This window comes from Mesoplodon bidens (genome assembly GCF_964165515.1).
Source record: "Mesoplodon bidens genome assembly, chromosome: 3".
In the NCBI taxonomy this organism is placed as follows: Eukaryota; Metazoa; Chordata; class Mammalia; order Artiodactyla; family Ziphiidae; genus Mesoplodon; species Mesoplodon bidens.
This window is the reverse complement of record NC_138178.1, coordinates 31283891-31302791: the sequence shown is the minus strand read 5'-3', so window position 1 is coordinate 31302791 and position 18901 is coordinate 31283891. Positions and strand designations below refer to the sequence as shown.

General features: G+C 46.9%; 1 protein-coding gene across 1 annotated transcript in view; it reads right to left on the bottom strand.

Moving 5' to 3' along the window:
- Positions 1–18901, bottom strand: part of ENTREP2 (endosomal transmembrane epsin interactor 2) — a gene marked incomplete at its 5' end in the record, with an annotated part of 374409 nt that overhangs the window by 42839 nt on the left and 312669 nt on the right. Inside the window, one exon of the mRNA XM_081227296.1 lies at positions 16069–16203. Within this exon, the coding sequence (XP_081083422.1) occupies positions 16069–16203 (135 nt within the window). The remainder of the gene's footprint in view (positions 1–16068; positions 16204–18901) is intronic.

Genomic DNA, 18901 nt, shown 5'->3' with positions numbered 1-18901 from the left:
ATATCATACGATATCACTTACACGTGGAATCTAAAAATATGATACAAATGAACTTATTTACAAAACAGAAACAGACGCACAGACACAGAAAACAAATTTATGGTCACCAAAGGGGAAAGGTGGAGGGAGGGAGAGATTAGGAGTATGGGATTAGCATATACACACTACTGTATATAAAATAGGTAAACAACAAGGACCTACTGCATAGCACAGGGAGCTATACTCAGTATCTTGTAATAACCTATAAGGGAAAAGAATCTGAAAAGGAACAGAGATATATGTTTACGTACTGAATCACTGTGTTGTACACCTGAAACTTACACAACATTGTAAATCAATTATACTTTGATTAAAAAATAAAAATATAAATAAATAAAAAGGCTGTGCAAAGCGGGTCACAAAGGATGGCTCCCAGAAAAGCCAAACTGGGGCCAAATGTAAAAGAACACTTAGGTATCACTCCTCTGCTAAGTCGTTTATCTCGCAATAATTCTGCTCCCTCAGCCGAAGGCTCTGTCCTGTAGTCCCTCTCATCCTGGGCATCTCTGTGAAGGCCTGGGGATATTAAGCCACTCCAAACGATTTTGCTCAGCTCTGCTATGATTATCTTATGCCTTCCTCAAGTTTCCATAACCAGTGCTTATTGATTTTTGAATCAAGTCAAATCCCTAAACGGATCTTCGAATTCCTGCACTGGCCCATCTCCATCTTTCTGGTCTTTGCTTTTAACCCTTTTTTTACCTGTCACTCATCTGTCACAAAGACAGTTAACAGCTTGAGGTATAATTGACGTATGACAAAATGCACATATTTTAAGCACAGAAGTTGATGAGTTTTGACACACATATATACCTGTGTAGCCATCACCACAATCAAGCGAGTGAATCTATCCACGGCCCCCAGTTGCCTCTGGCTCCTTTGTTACAAGTAGTTCTGTGCTCTCACTTTCCCTTCTGCCGGTTTTATGCATTCTTTCAAAAGGACTCATCATTCAATTATTACTGAAGAATTTCCCATCCCACGTATTTTCCTCCTAATACCCTCCTCCTCCCAGCATCCCTGTGCTAATTTAGAGCCCGGAAAATAACTACATGCTTTAGAAATAACCTCCAATCTCCAGGAGTGGGCTCTGTGTTGTCTCTCCAGTCTGTTTATGGAAATCAACAGCCTGCTATCTGCCTCCCCCTACCAAAGAGGCAATGAGACTCCTCCTGAAGGCCCTGGCTTTGTTTGGGGACTAGAGTGAAAATCAGGTCTATTATTACTCATCCTGGGACCATCCCAGACCAAACAGTGTGTTGCTGGCCCTCATCATAACCCTCCTCTCAGACCCTGACATCGAGACTGCGCTAGTCTCGTGGAGATCCTGCAGCCGAGGGGGGAGGGCCGTGGACCACCTCCTTGTGGGTCCTTATCTGAATGTGCCGAAGACTGCGGGTCCTCGTGTGAGGGGGTTCTGCCCGTGTGGCCCAGCACTAGGCCCTGCAGACCCCCCAGGAAGCTGCCTTTCACTGGCTACATCACAGCACGTTCCCTGGTGATGGCTTTAGGGTGTCCACTTGGGCAGGGTCCAGGGCAGCAGTCTGGGAGGAAGCTGTGTTTGCACAGCGTGTTGCCTTAGACCTTAAAAATGTCTGCTGTCCATTTCAAATAATGAGAGCGTTCCTACCTATGCGACGACAGGGGTCTGTAGCATCCCTTTCCCAAATGGAATCTCCTTGGCACCATAATCGATCCCACAGCTGCCCCACCCGCCACCTTGACACCCCAGTCCCCAGGGCACACTCTCAAGGTAGAGGATGGCTGCCAGTGACTTCCTAGAAGGCCTCATGCAGCTCACTCGGAAGCTGGGCCCCTCTTTCTTTACTCTGGTCTTACATGCAACATATATGGCAGAAGTTACAGAGGGTTCCAGAAAGGACTGGTTGGTACTCTTCCTTGACGTCCAACGTGATACAGGCTTTTCCCTACTGTGACTTGACTGGATTAAGGGAGGCCCACATAGCTGGTAAAACATCACTTTTGGGTGCATCTGTGAGGGTGTCTGTGAGGGTGTCTGGAAGGGACCAGCAGTTCAATCAGTAGACGGAGTAAAGGAGACACCCCGTGTGGGTGGGCATCACCCAATCTGCTGAGGGTCCTCGTAGAGCAAACACGCAGAGGAAGGGAAAATTTGTTCTCTCTGCTTGAGCTGGAAAGTCCTTCTCCTCCTGTCCTTGGACATTGTCACTGCTGGTTCCTGAGTTTTCAGACTTGGAACAGGACTTACATCCTATGTCCTCCCCCTTCTCAGGACTTGGACTGAGTTATATAACCCGCTATCTTGGTTCTCCAGCTCATGGACAGCAGATCCTGGGGCTTCTGGGCCGCCATAACCACATGAGCCAATTCCCATAATAAATCTCCCTCTCTCTCTGTATATATACACATTTTCTTTTTTGCAAGAGATAGTTTATTAACGCATGCCATGCACATCGCATGGGACAAGCCTAAACCAGAAGTAACTAAAGACAGTGGCTCAGAATCCCAGCTTCTGTAGCATCTTCAGCAAAGGACAATGAAGTCATAGAGAAATGATAGGACAAAGGAAGGCAGTTTTAAGCTTCCAAAGTTGGCAAACTGTGTTGGGAAATATACGGAAGGAAAGTGATGGAGTAAGTTTTTTTTAAAAGAGGGATCTATTTCATGAAAGTTCTTTAGAGAAAGATACACTGAAAAGTCGAAAAACAATGACTTTTTGCTGGATACATTAGTATGATGGCTTTTTACTAGGTGAAATGCTGAGAGGAAAACTGACTAATTCAATGGGAATTTATAGAAATATGTCATCCAACTGGTTATGCTGTCTTAGGCAAGATACTCAGCCTTCAAGACTCATTCCCCTAGTAGTAAAATGAATGGTGAATTTCTTGCTAAATATTCCACAAACCAATTTTTATCTTTGGAGCACAAAGATTTTATGAAAATGGGTGACGTTACCATCTGAGATCACCAATCATACCCTCCGTGCTTTTCCACTGGAATCTAGAATAGATTGTGTTTTCCCATTGGAATCTGGAATAGGAGATGTATAGAGATATTTTCTGTTGGTTCTTTTTCTCTGGAAAACCCAGACTAAGACAGCTTTTTTAGAGGTCTTCAGACATTTCAGTTAGAATCAGAGGTGTGTATATGGCCAAGCACTGTGTCATGTCACCACTGTACCCAGAGTTGTGTGTGTGTTTGGTATCATTCAGCAAGAGAATCCAAATGTGTTTTCCTATCTTCCCACTTCCTCGGTTTCTTAGATGTCACCAATTCTTTTCTTATAGCCAACCCACCCCATCACCTCTGCATACATAACATTTTATTCATCACTCCACTCAGCAAAATAATGACTCTCCCTTAGGATGGATCAGAGGATTGAAAAATGCTTTTATAATTTAACATTTTAATTTCCTGTCACAGTGGAAATAGTGCACTACCCTGTAATTGTCTGTTTCCCTTGTGACTTTCCTCCGCCAGACCTGGAGGGCAGACTCTGCATCTTTTATCTCTGGACACCCAATGTCCAACCCAGGCACACAAGAGGTGCTCAAAACAGTGACTGAATGAATGAATTAAAAACCCTCACTGAGGGACTTCACTGGTGACAGCAGTGGTTAAGAATCCGCCTGCCAATGTAGGGGACACGGGTTTGAGCCCTGATCCAGGAAGATCCCACATGCCTCGGAGCAACTAAGCCCATGCGCCACAATTACTGAGCCTGCGCTCTAGAGCCTGTGAGCTACAACTATTGAGCCCATGTGCCACAACTACTGAGCCCACACGCCACAACTACTGAAACCTGCATGCCTAGAGCCTGTGCTCCACAGCAAGAGAAGCCACTGCAACGAGAAGCCCGTGCACCACAATGAAAGAGTAGCCCCTGCTCACCGCAGCTAGAGAAAAGCCCACGCTCAGCAACGAAGACCCAACGCAGCCAAAAATAAATATTAATTAATTAATTACTTAAAAAAAAAAGAATAGAAAACTATCAAAAAATTAAAAATAAAAAAACCCTCACTGATTTCAGAGATGGTTCCAGAGTGTCGCCTGGGGCCCCACCCCTCTCTGTGAGCCAAAGAGATTTGGTTCCTGCCTCCGTGGGGCTTACGGTCTGGATGGGGCATGCTTACGACCCGTGGTCACTGTCATGTGAAGATAAAGTACAAGGAGCTGTGAGAACTTAGGATGAGGGTGCTGGTCTAGCCTGAGGGCTGGAGAAACGTTGACGGCTGAAGGATGAGGAAAAATGAGCCCATTGCAGTGGAGAGGAAGAGCCTTCCAGACACGGAGAGCTTCGTGTGCCAAGACCCCAGAGCACGGAGCATCCTGCGTGTGTCCTGGAGGCTGAGGAGGCTGGGGCGGCTGTGGGAAGGGGACAGGCAAGAGTGTCACAAACTGAGGCCAGACAGACTCTGTGAGACGTGCTCCGAGATGTAGGTCTTTGCCTTGAAAGCAAGTGCGACCTCATGGGATGTGCAGCATTAATGTCAGCATGAGGTGGTGGGACAGCAGCCAGGGAGGGTGGCGGGAGGGAGAGGGAGGTTGGGACCCCTCCGTGGTCCCACTGCAGGGATGCTGGGATGACTGATTTTGTGTGTCAATTTGGCTGCCCTGTGGTGCCCAGGGATGTGGTCAAACATCATTCTGGATGTTTCTGTGAGAGTGTTTTTGGGTGAGCTTCACATTCATAGCAGTGACCCTGAGTAAAACAGAGTGTCTTCCAAATGGGGGTAGGGGTCATCCAACCAGGTGAAGACCTGACCTCCCCCGAGGAGGAGGGATCCTGCCGCAGACAGAGATGGCCTTTGGACCTGAACTCAGTTCTTCCCTGATGTTCAGCCTGCTGCCCACCCTGCATATTCTGGACTTGTCAGCCTCATAATCATGTCAGTCAATTCTTTAAATATATCTCTCTCTCATATGTACACACAGATGCACGCGCGCGCTCGCACACACACACACACACACACACACGTCTTACTGGTTCTGTTTCTCCGGAGAACCCTGACTAATACAGGGGAGAAGATCTGAAATCGTCATTTTGGAGAGTTGAGGAGAGAGATGGGCAGGGGAAGGCAGCACAGGTGCTGCACAGAGTGGAGCGCCAGGTGAGGCAGGTGCTCACGGTGTAAGGTGCTCAGCCACAGGCCTCACGACGCGGCTCACTGGTCTTGTTGGGTGCAGATGAGGAGGGAATGTGGACAGTTTGGTTCATCCAGGGAGTGGGCGCCAGCAGAGAGGGGCTAGGAACAGAGTGGCGGGGCTTTTGGACACTAGTCCATGTGTCCTTGAAGGCATGGATCAGGCCCCTGGGCAGGGAGAAGGATGGACTCGCATGGTGGAGTCCGGCTGAGGCTGGGGAGAAGGCCTGGGGGAGAGGAGGCCGGACAAGAAGGCTGCAGGAGCCAAGGCTGGGGCCATGAGCCGGGGCGCCCCGCCAGGCCATCCTGGAGGTGGCAGGGCTCAGGGGAACGACCTTGGAGTGTGTGGTGGTGCTGGTGTGGAGGACGTGGGACCTGGAGACTTGGGGTGAAGAGAGGGAGATGCCAGAGCTCTGCAGGGCCCAGCGCCCGGAATGCTGTGGCTCTTCCCTGCAAAGAGGAGGAGACCGGGATAAAACCGCCCGGCGGAGGGACAAAGGCGAGGCGCTGGCCCCACAGGAAGTGCCCTCATCCTGAGCAGAGCAGTGAGTGGCCCGTCCTGGGCCTGCCTGCTTCACACCTGGCCCTTCGTGTACAGACAGCAGCCCACCCACCCATCCTGGGGGGCGGGCAGTGCTGAGGGACTGCGAGAGGCAACCAGCCCAACAAGGCTGCCCGCACAGAGACTGCTACAAATATATCCCTAGAAATACTTCTATGTCAACATCTGAGTCTCCTGGACCTGGTTTTAACTGAGCAGGTACAGATAAGTCGCAGGCCTCCTGGGTGGAACCTCTGTTCTGTAGGATTATTCTAAATATGCCATACAGACTTGGGGCTGCAGACATCCCACAAGACTCAGTATCACAACCACACAGGGGAAAGCGATGCCACCAAAATCAGAGGATGGGCAGGCAGGCTTTCGGTGGCTTTGGGAACCAAGGGCAGAGATGCCATTCAGGAATGTGGTCGGCATCCCCACCCTATCATGGGGGCGAGGTGGGGGGAAGCCTTGCCAGACATAAATTGTGCTCAATCTCTCTGCACATTCCCTTACATGGACCCCATGACTGCTAAGTGGGAGATCGGGAATTTCACATCCTTCTCATCTCTGTCTGGATTCCACTTGGCCAGAGGGACCCATTAGCCACCCCCTTGGGGATCCAGGGGTGAGAAGAAAGCTGTATAGAGATATGACCGTCTGTCTTGCTCTGTGTAGCTGCCCACTTCAGAAAATGGGGGGGGGGGGTCCCTTCTAGCAGGGTTGTGTGTGTGTGTGTGTGTGTGTGTGTGTGTTTATTGTTTCACACTGCCAGTCAATGCTGTGAGTTTTGTCACAAAATATTAGTGTTCACTTATTCTCAGAACCATTTTTATTTCTTCAGCATGGTTAAAAACTTACTCAAGATTAAATGATTTTTTCAGGTCCCTAGGTTTTTAGGAAATTGCCTTGCTGGGATTTTTTTTTCCTTTAACTCCCTTAGAGACAAAGAAAAGGATCTTCAAGAGAAGATAAGGAAGCATATAAACTCAATAACTGATTGATTTCTTGGGAAGTTTTTATCTCCTTGTCCATTGATAAAGTTTCTTTAGGTAATTTGCTTTACTACGGCTCAATAAATTAAACCAGGTACTTGAAGTAAACAGACAAACGAAAAAAGATCTTTAACTCTGTTTTGAATTAGAATTACATCATTATAATAAAACCATAATGATATTCTGGGATATAGCAAAGAATGAAAGTTGGGATGGATATAATATCAACACATGACGAAGCATATTCCGTGAGTTAACAATTCCAATCTGTGTAATCTTTTAAAAATTCTATTAATACTGATCAGAAAATATGTCACAATCTTGTGCTGGGTTTGACTTGGCAAAGACAACCATTAAACTACCAAAACATCTTTTTATCATGTATTTTGTCAATCTTCCAAAAGCCTAGATATTATCTTATCAGGAAAGGGGACCTCCTTTGGTCGCAATTCCCACCACTGTCCAGTGCTTTGGGAAAGCGGATGCTGAAATCCTAATTATGAGGCCACCTGCTTTATGGACTTCATAATGGGACACCCCCAGCCAGGTCCCGTCATCAGGGAGCAGGCACTTGAGTCTTGGAGAACTGAGACTCTCCAAGGAGACCTGCCCATCAGCAGACTCGCTCAGGGACCCAGGAGGAGCCATCTGACCCCCTCTGGGCTGCTGCCTGCTCAGCCCCATGATGGGCAACAGGATGCCCCATCCGTCCAGTTCTACAGTTCTGAGGATCCCTGCACTGCACGATGGAGTTCTGGGTCCCCTCTATGCCCTTTGCCCTTTCCCCTGCCCTCACCCTGTCAGGGTGGAGCAGCAAACCTGAGCATGGCAGGAGGCATTATGTTTGAGAGATGCTGGTCTGCCCCCAGGATCCAGGATTCGATGCGGCTGGGGAAAGCTGAAAAGAGATCATCCAGGGAAGAGGGCTCAGAGCCCCCAAACACCCGAAAATAATCGGAGGGACGAGTGAGGCAGCATGCCCATCACCTTCTGGGTGCCAGTCAGACTCCTTATCTGCCAGGAAGAGGAGCCGGTTCTGCTTGTTTTCCCTGACAGTGGATTATGCCTGCACAACCTTCCAGATATCGGGAGTGGTGGGGGGGAGGGTGGCGTGAAGGTCAGGAAGAGGTCAGACCGATCTCACTAAGTCACCATCAGTCAACTCAAACACACCTCAGATCAAAAGAGTGTTGATTCCCAGACCAAGTATATGGGATTTCCTGGGCACAAACTGAGTTCATTCGATACAAAGTTTGAATAATCCATCATTTAATATGGAAATTTAGGCAGGGAACATCACTAATCAGATAACTAGAGCCTCAAGTCAGACTATTAAAGGACCAACAAACCCACTCTAATTGCTGATCAAAAAAGAGCAGGCAAGGGAAACTAATCCAAGTGACATGCCCGTTCGTGCCTTTCCTTCGGCTCCCAAGGAAATGTGCTCCACGGAGGAGCAGGCCTGCCCTTCCCCACGTGACTCCTGCCACCCCCATGCGTTCCGAGAGTTTCAACATGGAGAAGCCACCCCAGGTCCCTTCACAGCGGGTGAGTCACCGAGCACAACCTGGCTTGCATGACTTTAAGCAAAATGAGCATATTAAAAATGACTGCATAATGCACACTATTGTGTACAAAATAGACAAACAACACGCTCTACTGTATAGCACAGGGAACTATATTCAATATCCTGTAATAAACCATAATGGAAAAGGATCTGAAAAAGAAGATATATATATGTACAACTGAATCACTTTGCTGTACAGCAGAAATTAACATAACATTGTAAACCAAGTATATATGTCAATTAAAAAAAAAAGAGTGCACGACTAATTACAAGAAAACTAGAGAAGGTGGTACTTGGATCTACATGAATCTCAGAGGAAGAAGTACCTATATTTATGACAAGGAAGTACAAAACCTTAATTACACTAAAGCCTATTTAAATAGAGCATGATGCTTGATAGGGGTTAGGACTTGCCTTTGGTGCTTTGAAGTATCCATGGACCTCAGAAAAGATCTAAGAAAGGGATAAAATACATGGAAACTCCCCCCCACCCCCGTGTAATTAACTAGCTACAGACATCCTTGGGGGAAGGCTGGGACCAAACTGAGAAGGTGGCGGCTCAGTCTAAGATCTAAAAGTAGAGACACAAAGGCTCAAGGACTAAATGACAAAGAAACAGACCGAGAAGTGAGCTGCCCAAACCCGAGATCACGTCGGAAGCAGAGCACAAAGGTAACAGTCACTGCAGAGAACAAGGCGAGGAGGAGAGGCTTTAGGAAAATGGAGCAAAGTGAGGTGGAAAAGAAAGAGTTGTAAAAACTAGAGAAAAAAATGATAGTGATGACAGACAGGTCAGAGTGGTCCAAGGAAGGCACAGGTACCCTCAAACTAAGAGAACAGAAAAAAAAATTCAAATGCATAGTTCAAGAAAGCTTTTCTGAAATAAAGCAAGATGCAAACTCACAGGCTGAAAGGTTCACTGTGGACCATGGAAATTTGAGAAGGACTGATCAGTGTCAAGACGTATCATAGTGAAGTTAATGGACTTGATCATTTAAAAACACCATTGACATAGGACCAAAAACATGTTGCCTTGTATCGGACAGGCTAGGCTAGGTTATGCTGTGGTAACAAACATCCCCCAAGTCTCAGTGGGTTAAGACAACAGAGGTTTATTTCTCATTCATGCCATGTGTCCATTGTGGGTACTTGTGAATGAGTTATGGGGTCTCTGCCCATGGTAGGGACCCAGGCTGATGGTGCAGCCACCACCTATGATTTGCCAGTTACGGTGCCAGAGGGAAAGAGAGCCCCAGAGAATCTCACACCACAGGTACACACTCGGCCTTGGAAAAGTGATCCATGTATGTTCCACTCACATGGCTCCAGACACCCAAAAGGGCATTAGGACTAGATCTAGGGGAACTTGGAGAGTTAAAAATATTTTTAAACAGCACTGACGACTACCACATACCAAAAAAGGAGAGAGCATTATGCTGATATAAGATCTTTCTCTACAGCAATATTCGATGTCAAAAGAGAATGGCACACCACCTATAAACCCCTAGGGGGTAAATGTGCTCCTCAAAAATTCTATACCAGGGAGGTCATTATGGATAATATCTCCCAGTTCTGCTTAGGATGCAGACAGCTAAAAAGAGCATTCACCCCACCATTACACAAAAAATAAGACACTGGACACTCTGCAAATTCACATCTTAAGTTGATCCCATCTGACAGCTGAGGTCACAGGGCAACCAGCTAATCCAAATGCCAAGGAAAGACAGACACCTCTATGGAGAGATAGGAGGACGTGCTTCCCTGGGGCCGATGCCGTCAGACAAGTTCTTGTGGAAAAGGTGGGCCAGAGCATATAGGGGAACTTAGCAGAGAGATGGAAGCTATACGTAAGAATCAAATGGAAATGCTAGAAATGAAAAGCACAGTCACAGAAACCACAGGGTCACCAGAAGACTCGACAGAGCTGAGGAAAGACTTACCATGTGGGGTTGATTTTGGGGAATGCAAGGCTGGTTCACCATTCAAAGAAAGACAAATGTCATATGATATTGCTTATATGTGGAATCTAAAAAAAACGATACAGATAAACTCATATGCAAAAGAGAAATAGACTCACAGACATAGAAAGCAAACTTATGATTACCAAAAGGGAAGAGGGGGAGGGATAAATTAGGAGTTTGGGATTAATATATACACACTACTGTATATAAAATAGATAACCAACAAGGTCCTACTGTATAGCACAGGGGGCTATACTCAATATCTTGTAAGAACCTATAGTGGAAAAGAATCTGAAAAAGAATAGATATATATGTATGTATAAGTAAATCACTTTGCTGTACACCTGAAACTAACATAACATTGTAAATCAACTATACTTCAATAAAAAAAAACATGATTCACCACATTAGCAGAATAAAGAAGACAAAGTATATGAACATCCAAGTAGACACAGAAGGTACTTTGACAAAACCAACATCCACCCTGATAAAAACTCTCAGAAAACTAGGAACAGTAGGCAACTTCCACAACCAGATAGTGGACATCTATAAAAAACACAGAGCTAACAACACATGTAATCCCTAGAATCAGGAACAAGGTAAGCATGTATGCTCTCACTACTTCTATCTGACACTGCTGGAGATTCTAGTCAGTGCAATAGGCAAGGAAGAAGAATCAGAGGCAACCAGATGGGAAAAGAAGATGTAAGATGGCATCTTTCTGGTAATCAATAGCACATGATTGCCTCCATAGAAAATCCAAAAGAATCTATAAAAGAGCTACTAGAACTAGTAGGTAAGTTTAGCAAATCACAGGATACAAGCTCAGTAACAAAAATCAAATTTCTATATATAAATGAACAAGACAATTTTAAAAAATTTAAGTACCATTAAAAGAGCACCTGGGCTTCCCTGGTGGCGCAGTGGTTGGGAGTCCGCCTGCCGATGCAGGGGACACGGGTTCGCGCCCCGGTCCCGGAGGGTCCCACGTGCCGCGGAGCGGCTGGGCCCGCGAGCCATGGCCGCGGAGCCTGTGTGTCCGGAGCCTGTGCTCCGCAACGGGAGAGGCCGCGGCAGTGAGAGGCCCGCGTACAGCAAAAAAAAAAAAAAAAAAGAGCACCTGGGGCTTCCCTGGTGGCGCAGTGGTTGAGAGTCCACCTGCCAATGCAGGGGACGCGGGTTCGTGCCCCGGTCCGGGAAGATCCCACATCCCGCGGAGCGGCTGGGCCCGTGAGCCATGGCCGCTGAGCCTGCACGTCCGGAGCCTGTGCTCTGCAACGGGAGAGGCCACAACAGTGAGAGGCCCGCATACCACAAAAAAAGAAAAAAGAGCACCTGTACACATTAAATACTCTAAGCATACATATTATAAAATATGTTATGCTCTATATACTAAAAACTACACAACACTGATGGAAAAAAAGAAACACTGATGAAATCAAAGAAGACCTAAATAAATGGAGAGCTAAACCATGAATATATCCATTCTCTCCAAGTTGATGTATACATTCAGTGCAATCTCAATCAAAATTCCAGCAGGATTTCTGTAGAAATTGAAATGTTGATTCCACAATTCATATGGAAGTACAAAGGAACTAGGATAACCAAGACAATTTTGGAAAACAAAAACAAAGTTAGAGGACAGCAGTAAACAAACGCTTACTTCTAAGAGTCCCTTGTCTTCCTGATCTTGGATGAATCTCAGCTCCCCCCAGAGCCATTGCTCCCTTTCCAGGCCCTCAGTTGGGGGGCAGGGGCAGGCTGGTCACTGCTGCTCTTTTTTTAAATTAATTTTTTATTTTATACTGGAGTATAGTTGATTTATAATGCTGTGTTCGTTTCAGGTGTACAGCAAAGTGCTTCAGTTATACATATACATATATCCATTTGTTTTCAGATTCTTTTCCCATATAGGTTATTACAGAATATTGACCAGAGTTCCCTGTGCTATACAGTAGGTCCTTGCTGATTATCTATTTTATATATTTTATGACTATTTTATATATATAATGTATATATGTTAATCCCAAAGTCCTAATGTATACCCCCATCCCACATTTCCCCTTTGCTAACCATAGGTTTGTTTTCTATGTCTGTGAGTCTGTTTCTGTTTTGTAAAGAAGTTCATTTGTATCATATTTTTAAAGATTCCACATATAAGTGATATCATATTATACTTGTCTTTCTCTGTCTGACTTACTCCACTCAGTATGATAATCTCTAGGTCTATCCATGTTGCTGCAAATGGCATTATTTTATTCTTCTTTTATGGCTGAGTAATATTCTGTTGTATATATGCACCACATCTTCTTTATCCATTCATTTATCAATGGACATGTAGGTTGCTTCCATGTTTTGGCTATTGTAAATAGTGCTGCTATGAACATAGGTGTGCATGTATCTTTTCAAATTATGGTTTTCTCCAGATACATGCCCTAGGAGTGGGATTGCTGGGTCATATGGTAGTTCTATTTTTAGTTATTTAAGGAACCTCCATACTGTTCTCCATAGTGGCTGCACCAATTTACATTCCCACCAGCAGTGTAGAGGGTTCCCTTTCCTCCACACACTCTCCAGCACTTATTATGTATAGACTTTTTGATGATGGCCATTCTGACTGATATGAGGTGATACCTCATTGTCGTTTTGATTTGCATTTCTCTAATGATTAGTGATGTTGAGCATCTTTTCATGTGCTTTTTGGCCACTTGTATGTCTTCTTTGGAGAAATGTCTATTTAGATCTTCTGCCCAGTTTTTGATGGGGTTGTTTGTTTTTTGATATTGAGCTGCATGAGCTGTGTGTATATTTTGGAAATTAATCCCTTGTTGGTCGCTTCGTTTGCAAACTGCTACTCTTTCCACCTCAGTCATAAATCCTACCTCCTCTGGGCCTCACGCCACCAGCGCTACCTCTACTTACGTTTTGGAAACAAATTCATTGAGAAGTTTGGTGCAGTCTTTCTTTTCCTTCAACTCTTACCATTGTCCCAGGCAACGCAAACATCCATGGGGATGAGCCATTCAACGAGGCTCCCAGCTTGGCTGGAACATCTTCAGTGTCCTTCACTCCATTCCATTCCAGCCACCCCGTCCCTCATGGCCTTCTCGTCAGGGCACCAGAACAGTGGACTAGGGTGGACAGCAAGCTCCCCCAGGCCTGGCTGCATTCTTGGAGGGAGTGTTGCTGACCCCACACCATCTTCACTGTTCAAGCCAAGGTCACCTCCTCAGGGGATGGAGGGGCCCCCTGAGTGCAGGGTTAGGAACTCCAGGCCTTGGGAGAGCAGGCCAGATACCTCCAATCCATCCACTGGGGAGAGGGGTGTGACCTGATCACTTCACAACATCTGCACACCCAGGCAGTCTGCAGCATTGCAAGATGCCCCAGGGGTGTGCCAGCTTCTTCCGGGGGAGGGTAGGAGTTGCACTGTCATTATAATGACCTATTGTCTTGTGACTTTTTTTAAATATGGAAAGAAACAGTGCCCGGGCTGAGCAGAAGACTTAGGAGTAGGCAGAATGAGATCAGAGTGAGCACGGCCGACGCTGGTGGGATGACCCTGAGCATCCCCAGGAGCTGTTAAGATAGAAGCCGTGGCTGTACTCAACGTGAGATAGCAAGGAACACCTTGTAACCAAGAGGATGGGCCCTTGATTGCTGCCTCTGGCTTCCTCCAACCCCCTGGATCTGACACTCTGGTGGGCTGCTGGGACCAATGAGCGGGGACCATCCTCCCTGTGAAACAGGGAGGTGCTGGGGGCCTCAGGCACATCCTCTATCTCTGTAGCCACTGCTCATTTGCCAGCCAGCTTCCCAGGGCACTGGAGTTCACAGGGAGCTCCCCAGACCTGCTGGTTCACCATTGCCAGCATTTGAAATGACACCCATGGAGGACCAACCACAGGCCCCCGTTCCAGACGGCAACTCTGCCCTCCATTCTCCCAGGTGCCAGGGTGGCTCTCTGGAGCCTCCAGATCCCCACACACTGCAACCCTTACACACGTATGTACTACAGGGCTCCCTGTATACCGTAAATACCATTTTACCACCCACCAAGGGCTGCTTGGACCGTAGCTGCATCTTTCAAAAAATGTTTAGCAGTTTAGTTTCTGGGAAAAGAGAAGAATTGGGTTCATTGTTCATATGCGTTTTTAAGCGGCCAATTTTAATTTTCAGGAGTAGGAAAAACTTGTAGGAAGAAGAAGAAAGAAGTGATATAAACAATTTTCCATGTCATTAAAGAAAAAGCAGATGCTGTACATAAGAATAGATTGCCATGGGAGACTATAAAATTTCTTGCTCCAAATATCTTTAAAAAGGCGAAGTAAGTACCCATTTGTTCCCTGATGATGTAATAGCAAAAATGTTGGCTCAGCCATAAAAAAGAACAAGATAATGCCACTTGCAGCAACATGGATGGACCTAGAGATTATCATACTAAGTGAAATAAGTCAGAAAGACAAATATCATATGATATCACTTATATGTGGAATCTAAAATATGACACAGATGAACCTATCTACAAAACAGAAACAGACTCACAGGCATAGAGAACAGACTGGTGGTTGCCAAGGGGGAGGGGGTGGGAGAGGGAAGGATTGGGAGTTTGGGGTTATCAGAGGCTAACCCTAAACTCCCAATCCTTATATATAGGATGGATATCCTATATATTATATATAGGATGGATAAACAACAAGGTCCTACTGTATAGCACAGAGAACTATATCCAATTTCCTGGGATAAACCATAATGGAAAAGAATATAGAAAAAGAATATATGTATAACTGAGTCACTTTGCTGTACAGCAGGAATTAACACAACATTGTAAATCAACTATACTTCAATTAAAAAAATGTTGGAGGAACTTCCCTGGTGGCACAGTGGTCGAGCATCCGCCTGCCAGTGCAGGGGACACAGGTTCGAGCCCTGGTCCAGGAAGATCCCAGATGCCGCGGAGCAAGTAAGCCCATGCGGCACAACTACTGAGCCTGAGCTCTAGAGCCCATGCACCACAGCTACTGAGCCCACGAGCCACAACTACTGAAGCCCGTGTGCCTAGAGCCCGAGCTCCACAACAAGAGAAGCCACCACAGTGAGAAGCTCACGCACCACAACAAAGAGTAGCCCCTGCTCGCTGCAACTAGAGAAAGCCTGCGTGCAGCAACAAAGACCCAGCGCAGCCAAAAATAAATAAATTAAAAAAAAATGTTGGAAAAGCAGTAGCACGCATCACATCCACATCTGCAACAACCTCTTTCAACCATTCAGCCCTGCTTCACAGACGTGGGAGTCAGAGAGTGAAATGGTGGAAATGGAAAACCCAGAAAGTGAAACCTTTAAAGTGGAAATCTCTAATGGTTTAAAACGCTCTCTGGGGCTACCCTGGTGGCACAGTGGTTGAGAATCCACCTGCCAATGCAGGGGACACGGGTTCGAGCCCTGGTCTGGGAAGATCCCACATGCCGCGGAGCAACTAGGCCCGTGAGCCACAATTACTGAGCCTGCGCGTCTGGAGCCTGTGCTCCACAACAAGAGAGGCCACGATAGTGAGAGGCCCACGCACCGCGATGAGGAGTGGCTCCCACTTGCCACAACTAGAGAAGGCCCTCGCACAGAAAGGAAGAGCCTACACAGCCATAAATAAGTAAATAAGTAAGTAAGTAAGTAAATAAATAAATAAATAAAACGCTCTCTGGAAAGATATTCCCTGTTGCATGTGACCCAGCTGGATGAACTAAGAACTGAAAGGAACGCAGTTAATAAAACCTTCCTACGAGATGTCGAGACGTCGCAAGGATGGGATGGGAGGCGGAAGCAGTGAAGTCTGGGTCACCTTCAAGGTCAGCCGCACGGTGTTGCAGTCCTCCCTCAGCGGGTTCAGCTTCAGCGTCTCTCCGAGGTTGCTGCAGCCCGACGACTGATGCTGCATCTCACAGCAGACACACACCTCGACGCTGTCGAACTTAATCTAGACAGGGGTACACAGAGATCACGGTTAAAACCGGGCACATGCTTGAGCTACACACATGCTTAAGAACACCATGTGACAAGCATCCCATCTCGTTTTCTTTAAATAATAAAGCCAAGACGATTTTTTTTAATAGACAAAAGACATCAGAAACACTATTAGGGATTATTTAAAATTTCTATTTTAAAAGCAATTAATAAAAAAATAAATTTGAAGAAACCTAAGCTATAAAGTTACAGAAAATTACATGAAGTTGAGCATGGAGACATTATCACATGTCTGTGATAACACACATTCTGTTCCCATGGTCAGCAGCTCCTGTCTCCCTTCATGGCCTAGCAAACTCCTACTCATCCGTCAAGACCCAACTCCAGCGCCATCCCTGAGGCTTTGTCTGGTTTCCCTCTCGGGAGCTGCTTGCTTCTCCCCTGCTGGAGACTCACTTTTTCAGCAGCAGTGACTCGTGTCAGTGTGCCCCCAAGGGCAGCTACCACATCTTAACCATTACAATGTCCACAATGCCCAGGAGGTGTGGGCCTTCAATAAGGGCTGAATGAATAAAAACGCCTGGGAAAATTAAAGACTATGGAAAGAAAAAATGCAGTTCAAGTGTTTTTAAAAGCCTGGACCCCAGGAGGAGAGCCACAGAGCACACCTGAGCCGGACCTGCAGCTTGAAGTGGACCTGCCCTGGCCTGGCTACAGAAATGAGAGAGAAATCACTGCTCTGCACACGCACACAGTTGTACCCACCCATCTCCAGTCCTGGTCGGGCTGTCACACATGCACCCAACTGTTCACAGCCTTGGGCTTCGGGAAAAGTGAACTAAAAGAGGGACAGCCATAGGTCAAGGGCATCATCCAAGGCCAAATTTTCATCTATTTTAAACCTCTAGATAGTTTATCCTTTACCTATTTTATGCCTCATCTTTGCTCTTTTCATTCAGTCTTCTCAAATAATTTATAATTTATGTATCTTAATCACTACACGTTTGAGTGAGTGTGTGTGGGGGGACCTCATGTGTCCAGGATTGCTCGTTGGCGATTCTCCAAATCTGCGCTCAGGCCTCAGGGGGCAGGACTGGAGGCAGGGGGAGGAGGGCGGTGTCTGCACAAACCACTGTCCCCTGCCATGGCCACCCACCTACGGCAGGAGGGGCTGCGAAAGCTGCCTTTAGAGATGCTCACGCTTTTAGAGATGTCTCCAGGCTCCAGGGCTGAAGCCCGGCTAAAGAAGCCATAACAACACCCCCATACAACACTCCGGGAAATGGTGCAGCTCACACCTGACCCTGCACCCAACCCTGGAGGTCCACAGGGCCCGCTGCCCACCAGTGTCAGGGCCGCTGTTGGTAGAGAAGCATGGGCCAGACCAAGGTGAATGGCCGTGGCTTTCTGGCCACTGAAATCTCCACGGTCATGTCATTGGCAACGTTTATTTCTGGTCCCAAGAAACTGGAAAAGAAGGGTTATGATTCTTGAGGCCAAGTTTTAAAAGGTAATGAGGGAAAAGGTAAAACTGTTAAAAGGTAAAACAAAGGTTAAAAAAAAAAGGTCAAAGTTCACCCCAGGTGCCCCTTCCCACTGGGGGTTCTGAGGTCCCCAGACTTGGGTGCCGGGTGGACCCTGGCCATCAGAGCTGGGCATGTGCTCAGGGAGAGGACCACTCTGCCTCAGAGCATCCTGGACCTGAGGGGGATGGGAGGGGAGCAGGGGCGGCATCACCCAGAAGGGAGGCCGGAGGGAGGTTGGTGGACAGGCTCTCTCCTGGTCAAACTCTGCCCAGGCTCCCCCGAGCCCTCTTCCCCACAAGGCCTCAACCATGGCCTATAAAGGCCTGAAAACACAAACATGCTCTAACAGCTCAAGGCAACATCCCTACAGGACTTGATCCCCCCAGAAGTGCCTGCCTGAGAAAGCCCAAGGCTACCAGGAGAACTGGCTGCTTTTTCCAGCCTCAGGAGAGGGCCCATGTCCCAGCCTCTGTGGGAGGGCAGCCTGTCTCTGGTGACTGCCAGCAGCTGGCACAGACAGCAGGCATCTTCGCATGGACCCTGCTAACCCGTTGTGATTTTCCACTTCCCTGACTCTACTGAGGCCCCACTCCCCCCAACCCCCACTCCCTCATCCTTCCTTTAACACACCTGGCCACCTCTGTGCAAACTGAAGTCAAGTTCAAGCACACACTCGACTCTCCTCCCAACTGTCACATTGTACTTCTAATGAAAACCTGTCCTCACCACTTTGAGGTACAGCTCTGTTCATCTTTGACAAGGCCCAGCTCTGGGGAGCTGAGGCTACCTATTCTGCCCTGAGGCAGCCCTGGGCAGGGGCCTCTTCTTGGCCCTCTCCTGAGGTGTCTTACACACCTGCCCTCAGCCCACGGTTTAAGGCACTGAGATTTACAACAAGAGTGAACAGGAAACAAAATTGCTGAAATCTGAAAATCCCTGTATGGAACTTTATTTCTGGTCCTCTTTGCTAGAAAATATTTATTCTGGAATTGGAGGCCTAACTACATAAAATTTCTAGGGGTTGATTTATCTCTTGTCTGAAGCAGGAGTAAGACAGTATGGGAAGGGGCTGGCTATGGGGACAGAGACGGTATTGGAGTGACAGGGAACCATGGGCTCCCAGTGGCCTGTAGAGCCTGGGGACGGCTGTGAGATGGATGAGAACATTTCAGAGGCCAGGTTGTG